Source organism: Camelus bactrianus, chromosome 15, assembly GCF_048773025.1.
Source record: "Camelus bactrianus isolate YW-2024 breed Bactrian camel chromosome 15, ASM4877302v1, whole genome shotgun sequence".
Lineage (NCBI taxonomy): Eukaryota > Metazoa > Chordata > Mammalia > Artiodactyla > Camelidae > Camelus > Camelus bactrianus.
Window position 1 is genome coordinate 68,310,039 of NC_133553.1, and position 8,091 is coordinate 68,318,129.

The 8,091-nt window shown below is 53.5% G+C and overlaps 1 protein-coding gene across 6 annotated transcripts; it reads left to right on the forward strand.

Moving 5' to 3' along the window:
* Positions 1–14: 14 nt before the first annotated feature.
* TTC31 (tetratricopeptide repeat domain 31) lies at positions 15–6,630 on the forward strand. Of its 6 annotated transcripts, none has more exons than XM_045504017.2 (13): positions 15–234; positions 393–481; positions 3,305–3,413; positions 3,532–3,764; positions 3,936–4,019; positions 4,467–4,541; positions 4,634–4,714; positions 4,802–4,996; positions 5,303–5,354; positions 5,438–5,528; positions 5,627–5,768; positions 5,995–6,096; positions 6,256–6,630. In XM_045504017.2, exons 1-13 carry the CDS (start codon positions 210–212, stop codon positions 6,484–6,486), a joined length of 1,509 nt encoding a protein of 502 aa, XP_045359973.1. In that variant the 5' UTR covers positions 15–209; the 3' UTR covers positions 6,487–6,630. The 6 variants fall into 6 exon arrangements, with proteins under 6 accessions (XP_045359973.1, XP_010964884.1, XP_045359976.1 ...); XM_010966582.3 differs by having other exon boundaries at positions 6,259–6,630; XM_045504019.2 differs by having other exon boundaries at positions 61–234; positions 308–481.
* Positions 6,631–8,091: the final 1,461 nt, after the last annotated feature.

Genomic DNA, 8,091 nt, shown 5'->3' on the forward strand with positions numbered 1-8,091 from the left:
CCCAGCGCCCGCGGCAGCCCGGGCTCCGCCCCATCCCCGGAGCGGTAGTCTCTGGCCCGGGAGCCGCCGGAACCGTCATGGACTCTCTCGCGCTCCGTAGTCGAGGCTTCTGCCCCTAACAAAGATGGCCGCCTACCCGGTCCTACTCCGCCCTTTGGCTAGTATCAAATACCAGACTATCTTTCACTTTCGGGTCACTGTAACGGGAGATGGCGCCGATTCCGATTAAGCTAGGTAAGCAAGTGAGACAAGAGAGGAGGGGGTCCAGGAGGGCAGGGGCAGCCCCGGCTGGTTCTGTTTTCCGTAGGATTTTGTGCTTCAGGAGGTAGACAGAGGGTTCCGGCCCATCTCTCCCGAGGACCCTGACGCGCCGCCGCCTTCCTTTACTATAGACTGTCCTCTGCGGTCTGGCTGCCCGCTGGGGGTCGCTGCTGTCCCTAGACTCTGCCAGGAATTCGGTCCTGAGGACTACGGCGATGAGGTAAAAAGGACCCCTAGCTCCCCTCTGCCCTGATTGTCACGGTCACGCCTCTCTTCAACCTTCTGTGCTGAGCCCCGCCCCGGGCTGGCATCGCGCGGGGCTCCCCGCAGGCTTTGCAGGGATAGGGCTTGGACCCTATCGTGTAGCAGCGTCGCGCAAGTGGAGGGCGACGTGGGGGTGAAGGGGACTGGGGACGACTCAGCCGTGACAACTTCTTGATGTGGGCTGGATCGGGCAGACGAGGATCTCTGAGTTGAGAACTGGGGAGTGGACAGGAGTTCCTTGGAGAAAAATATGACCAGAGGGAACAGTGTGAGCAAGACACTAAGGCAAGGAAAAGTTAAGAGAACAAGACTGAAGTGAGACCTTTCTTATGGGTTTGGTTGGAAACGTTTGAGATGAGGCGGGAAAGAAGGCAGCAGGTGGCTTGAAAGGCCTTGTCTGGCACATGGGTTTGGATGTCCTCAAGTAAGTAGGTGATAGGGTTATTGAGGGAGGGACAGGATCAGATTTGGGAGCATTAAGAAGCTATACTTCCTCATGTGCTTCCTCATTATCTTTAAAACCAAACAACAAATCTAGAGGTTAACTCATCATCTTTGCAGATTGGTTGCTTTTCCTCTAATCTTTAATTAATCTCTAATATTTTAATTTATTATTTTTATTTTTTAACTTTTATTTTTATTTATTTTTGGAGTTACTGGGGATTGAACCCAGGACCTCCTGCACTCTACCACTGAGCGATACCCAGCCCCCCTCCTCTAATCTTAATCTTGGTTAATAACACAAACTTCCATCCAGTTGCTTAATCCAGAAATCTGAGAATCATTCTACATAATCCTCCCTTTTTCTTTACTTCACACTCATAGTCAGTCCCTAAAAATCTACTTCTGAAATGTCTCTTGAATCAAGCCAATTACTTCCATGTCTGCTTCTGCTCCCACTACCTTAGTTGAAGAACTCAATTCTTTCTGGCCTGAACAGTTCTAATGGCCTGCTAACTAAACATTTCACACCTAGACTCATCTCTTTTCCCAGTACTGTTTTATCTGAGCATTTCACTCCCCAGACCAGCTCCACTCCCATCACTAACAGGAGGAACTCACATTGGCTCCACAGGGTTCTTAAGGCACAGCTCCCGACTGTATCTCTATTACAGTAGCCTCCTCACCAATCTCCCTGCTTTTGCTCATTTGGGACACACTTATTGAGCACCAGCTATGTACTGAACACTGTTTCAGGCCCTGGGAAGAAAGCAGTGAACCAAACAAAAATCCCTCTGTTCAATTAGAAGTGTCTAGTGGGAGCAGCCAATCAACAAATAAATGACACAGGATGTCAAATATGAGAAACGTAAATAAAGCAAGGAGGAGGATAGGGAGCATTGAGTTGAACCGAGAGGTTTTCTTTTTAAAGGGAGTGGTCAGAGAAGGCCTCGCTCCGAAGGTTTAAGCAGAGATCTGAAGGGGCTGAGGGAGTGAGCCATTCCTGGGGGAAAGAGCATTCCAGACAGAGGAAGGGACAAGTACACAAGCCCTGAAATGGGAGCACACTTGGTGCATTGCAAGAGCTTCAAAGGAGACCACTGCATTGCGGCTGGAGGAGGGCGAGAGGGCGGGCGATGATTTCATGAAGGTGTTGGGTAGTCAGATCATGTATGGGCAGGCAAGAAAGTAGCATAGATGGTGTCTTGGGGAGAGGCAGAAGGTCAAGGCAGCCCTCTTTTTGTTTGTTTTTAAAGATGGCCTACACTAAGGGAACAATTCTCATTAGAACCACAGAATGTACAGGCCACACCGCGGGGAATCTTGCTTCATTTTTGTGAAAGAGGAAGCTGAGGTCCAGAGAGGTTAAATGATTTGTCCAAAATCAAACAGCCAGGCAGTGGCATAGCCAGAACTAAGGTGCAAGCAGCCCTGCTCCAGCACAGTGTTCTCTCCAGTCCCATGCCAACTCCCCAGTGAAGAGAGCAATAAAAAGCAATGAATAATAAGGTTTCAAAGTGTATAACACAGACTGTGTCCGTGCAGCGTGGTCAAGTGATGGCAGAGATCACTGGAGATGAAAGGGTCTGGGAAGGCTTTGAGGGGAGGTGGAATGTGAACTTGATCATGAACGTGAGGCAAGATGTGGTGAGAAAGAAGCTCAGAGCTAGGAGGGATTCAAGGACAGCTCGGGGGAGACCCCAAGGCTGGCAGGGGGCCTGGTGGCAGCTAAGTAGGGAAGGATTGCAAGGGAAGACCGGAAAGTCAGACACAGGGAGCTTTTGGGAAGGCTCCGAATCCCAGGCTAGATTCAATCCTCCCTGAAGCCTTGACAGTGGGGGATTACTGGAAAATTTTGAGTCGGGGAGTAATTGCTGAGAGCTTGGTTTTGGGGAGAAACAGATGAAGTGCAGGGGAGAGGCCAGCCAGGAACTGTGGCACTCATTTGTATGGGGGGTGTTCACACTCAAGGAGATGGCAGGGGACACAGCTGGAAGAGCAGGTAAGAGGGCTCCATTTCAGGGGCATCAGTGTGGCTGACCTAGTGACAGGTCAGGGAGAGGAGATGGTGACCTAGCAGCGGGGTGGCGGAGAAGGCTGGACTGAGTGCCACCCTCAGCCCTTGCGAAGACTGGGGAGTAGTGAAGGGAGGTGATACACCATGAAACCGGGAGCGGCGTGTTTGGAGGCACCAAGCAGGGAGAGGTCGGCCAGTTAAGGTTCTCGGGCTGAGTGGCTGGCTTGTGGTTGCCACGGCAGAGGAGTCAACCCCGCCAAGCCCCTTGCTCTCTCCCAGAGCTCCCCCCAACACCAGCCTCCCCTCCCCTTCCCCTCCCAGGACATAGTGGATTTTCTTCGACGGCTTGTGGAGAGTGATCCCCAGGGCCTGCACCAGATTCGGATCCATATGGATGGGAGCAGCAGGCGGCTGCAGCTGTGGCACCATGGTGGGGAGTGCAGGGGCCGGGCCCAGGGATTGAGGCTGGTGCCCTAGGGAGGGCTGGCCCTCGGGTGCTCCTCTCTCTCAGCTTCTTCCTTCTTTCCCTTCTTTGTCCCTCCTGACAGATGACATCCTGGACCGTTTCTGTTATGAGGGGAAAACGACTGGACAGAGTGATGAGGAAGGCAAGGAGGCTGAGAGACTGGGCACTTACTGTGGTCTCCAGAAGTCCTTCCTGGACCCTCCACGAGGATCTAAGCCCTCCCCTCAAAGCCCTTCTGCCTCGGCATCCTTCCCCAGTGACTCGGACAGCCTGCTCCAGGTGGCCATGCCTCAAAAGCTCCTGCTGACTGAAGAGGTGAGACTCAGCCGCACCTTCCCCCCACCCTCAAGCTCTCCCAGTCCCCATGTCCCATGTCTACATTCTCCCCTATTCTGGATCTCTCAAGGTCCTGTCATACTACTTGCCTCCTTCTTGCTTTCTCTCATTCTCTCTCTCTTTTCTGGCCACCTGCCCTTCCTCCTCCAGGAAGCCAACCGCCTGGCTGAGGAGCTGGTGGCTGAGGAAGAGCGCATGAAACAGAAAGCAGAGAAGAAACGACTCAAGAAGAAGGTAGCTGGAGGGCAGACGGAGGGGGAGCCCAGAGGGATTTAGGGGAGGGAGGGAAGGGAAGCTTTGTGAACAGGAAAAGAACTCAGGATGGCCAGGGGACCCACAGGGCTTGGGGACTGCAGGGTCTCCAGGAGGCCATTGGGTGCAATGGCTCTGAAGTCACACTGTGATGCCTGGGTTGGAATCTGCCTCCTTCTTACTAGCCCTTTGCCTGGTGACTCTCTTGTCTGCTTTTTCACCTGTAAAACAAGAATGACAACAAAACAGACCTCATAGAGTTGTGAGGGTTAAATGAGATAGTGAATGCAGAACTCTTAGCCTGGGGCTATGGCACATGGTATATATCGTACACGGAAAGAATTGGTCTCAAGATACGAACTACGTGTGTGTGTATTTAAGTCTAATGCTCAAAATACATCTTCCTCTTCCTCGTCATTCTTATTGCAGCGTCAAAAGGATCGAAAGCGAAAGGGGCGCTTGGAGCAGGATGGCGGGGAGCCCAACGTGAATGTCTACAGGCAGGTACTGAGACCACCAAGTGCCAGGAGGTGGGGGCTGAAAAAGCAGGTGGCTCAAGGTGATCCCTGCTCCTCGCCTGTTCACCTTCCCTCCAGGCTGAGGCTACCCCAGATGGGGATGGGAGCCCCCCGCCCAGCTCCGGGAACCCGGCTCAGGGAGAGTGTGGTGAGGATGAGGTGAAGAGCCCTCTTCTGTCCCTTCACGGTCCCTCCCCTTCCACCACTCCACCCCTGCCCCTCCCTCACTTTCGTGTCTACTCACAGGACCCACTGGATCTGTCCAGCACCTTTGTGTCTCTGGCTTTGCGCAAGGTTGGACATTGGCCCCCCGGTGCCCGCAGAGAAAAGAGACTGAGCCAGGAGCCCCAAGGCGGGAAGCTGGCTTCCCAGCAGAAGATGAGCCAGGAGGAAGGAAGCCCTCCAAGAGGGGAGACCCCTGGGCAGAGTCCTAAGGCAGAGGTGAGGGGGTGGGCAGAGGATCCTCAGAGGGCTCTGGAAGTCACATGATCTAAAGGTCATGGGCAGTGACCAGTAGAAGGAGTTCTCTGCGGATTAAAAGACATGGGCTCAGGCTCCGTTACTGTCACCCTGTTCTGGGGTAGTTTTCTCTGCAGGAAGGTAGGGCTGATACCATCTTGCAGAGTTGTCATGAGAGTTGCATGAGTTGCCTTGATGCTAACTGTAATGTTAACTGTTTGAACAAAGGAGTAGGATTTGGGGAGGTGGAGGCCTCATGTCCTGCTTGACTTTGCTTCCCATCCCTAGGCATCTCCAGAGCTGCTAGCAGCTGCCTTACAACAGAGCCAGGAGCTGGCAAGTGAGATGCTTTCTCTCTTCCTCCTCACCCCACCCTCCCTGGGCTAGGCCCATCTGAATCTTCCCACCCTCTCTCCTCCCCAGAGTTGGGTACCAGCTTTGCCCAAAAAGGTTTCTACCACAAGGCTGTGGTCCTCTTCACCCAGGCCTTGAAGCTCAACCCCCGGGATCACCGGTAGGTGGGGTGGGGGGGTTGGTTAGCCACGGTGCTGGGACATCAGGGCAGGGCAGGGTGCCGAGGACCCCGACTCTGGGCCGTCTTGTCTTCATTAGGCTATTTGGAAATCGTTCATTCTGCCATGCGCGGCTGGGCCAGCCGGAGAGGGCGCTAGCTGATGCCGAGGTGGCCCTTACCTTGCGGCCCGGCTGGCCCCGGGGCCTCTTCCGCCTGGGCAAGGCCTTGATGGGGCTGCAGGTAATGGGTGTGAGGTTGGGAGCAGAAGAGGCGGGATGGGGTGGGGACCAGGTCTACACTGACATTTTCTAGTTAAGCTCCTAGTGCCACAACGTCACAGTGTCACAATGTCAGTGGTACTCAGAGCTGGAGCCAGTTTGAGAAAGGGGCAGTTTTAAGTTCTTTGGCTCTGCTGACACCTAAACTTTCCTCTTTTTTTTTTTTTTAAATCCCTATGGGCTCAAAGCGTTTTGAGGAGGCAGCTGCTGTGTTCCTGGAGACTCTGAAAGGCGGGTCCCAGCCTGATGCAGCCCGGGAGCTCCACTCTTGCCTTCTGCAACTCGCTCTGGTAAGGGGACCAGGCCCACCCTCATGCTGAGGGGGCAGCAGAAACAACTGGCTGGGATTGTAAACCCCAGGCGGGTCAGGGGAGCAGGAGTGCGTGGGGGGAGGGGCAGGGCGGCGCCGCTGGGAAGGGCATCAGGTGCTCCGCCCTCTGCTTTCTCAGCAGGATCAGCGAGGAGGAATCCCTGGGCCATGTCTGTCAACTGGCTTCCCCCATCCGTTTCCTCATGTTGAGCTGCGGCCTTCAGGCCCCCTCTCCCTCAGTTGCCCTCAAAGCACTACCCCAAGGGCCCCTGGCCTTCTGTCTCCCCCCTTGCACTATCCCCCACCTCACCTGAGCCACTCCAGCTGGCCCCTCCCCCAGACTCATCAGGATGTCCATCGGGATAAATGATCTTGCTTCAGTTTCCTCATCTGTAAAATGGGGGCAATCCCTACCTCACAGGGCTGTCATGAGGACTGAAAGAGAAAGTGCGAGAAAGTGCCTACCAAGTGCCTGGTACTTAGTGGCTGTTAAATAAACTGATTTGCACCTGCAGCTGTCCTACGTATTCATAATTCCGACACTGGGAAGAGAGGAGCGTGAGTAAATGACTGCTTATTTCACCAAATCCAGGGTCTGTGGGACTGGTTCTCAAAGTGTGGTCCCTGGGCCAGCAGCAGTATCGTCTGGGAGCTTTTCACAAATACAAATTCTCGGGGCCACCCTAGACCTTCTAAACCAGAAGCTGGAAGAGTAGGGCTCAACAGTTTGTGTTTCAAGAAGCCCTCCAGGTGACCTGAGGCACCCCAACATTTGGGAAGCTCGGCTCTAGCTCCTGGCCTAGGAGACGCCCATCCAGGAGGCCATTTTGTTGGGGCAAGTTTGAGTTTCGTTTATTCGAGTCTTCGTTACAAAAGGTGGCAGCACTGGGCTAGAATTAAGGAAGCCTCGAGTAGAAAAAAGTTACGGCTCAGAGCCAGTTGACTTGACCTGACCCTGCCTATCTTGCGGACTAGAATTATTTGCCCTGGGAGTTCTTTGCTCATGCCTGGTGGAGGGGTGGGGTTCGGGAGCCGTGCTTGTGTTTGTTTAAAGGGTGATTATATCACAGTGACTCCGTAAGAGGCCTGCTCATCTGGCCTCGTTCTGGGCTGGGGCTGGGGGTGCGGTGGGACTTCTCTGCTTTGGGGACTCCACTAGGGACCCTGGCTCGTCAAAGAAGGGCCACCCACCACCCATGTTTGGCATCTTTGCTTGCAGGCTGAGCTGGCTCCTTACTCTTGTAGCCTCTCAAAGAAATGTCCCCTCTCCTGTACCTCTGATCCTGTCCTGGACTTGAATCTTCAAGAGCCATAGGGCTCCTGACACCTTGCCTTCACTTTTTCCCACACTCACACTGCTAAGTGGTAGGGTTCTGACCTAGCAGCCTGAGAGTTCTGAGTCCCCAGGGCTAGGAAGCAGAGTGACCAACCATCCTGGTTTTCCAGGGACTGAGGGATTTCCTAGGCCGTGGGGCTTTCAGTGTCAAAACCAGGAAAGTCCTGGGCAAACAGGAATGAGTTGGTCACCCCAATCTGAAGGTTCTAGAGAGGGGGGAGGGTATAGCTCAAGTGGTAGAACGCATGTTAAGCATGCAGGAGGTCCTGGGTTCAATCCCCAGTCCCTCCTCTAAAAATAAGTAAATAATCCTAATTACCACCACCCCCTAAAAAAAAAAAGACTACATTTTTAAAAATTAAAAAATAAAGGTCCTAGAGAGGTAGCCTTTAGAAGGGGATGAACAGAATATAGATGGGGCCCTGAACAGGAACCAGGGGAGCTATGTGTGTGTGTGTGTTGTATTTGTGTATTGAAGGGGCAGTGCAGGAGCAAAGGTTCCTTTTTGTACACAGTGGGTGACAGATGAGCTCTGTGCTAGTAGGCATTCTCTGCTTCTGTCAGTGGTGCCACTTTCCTGCCAGTTGCCCAGGGTTGCAAGGTCGTCTCTGATTCCTCAAATCATTGGTCACTGGAGTA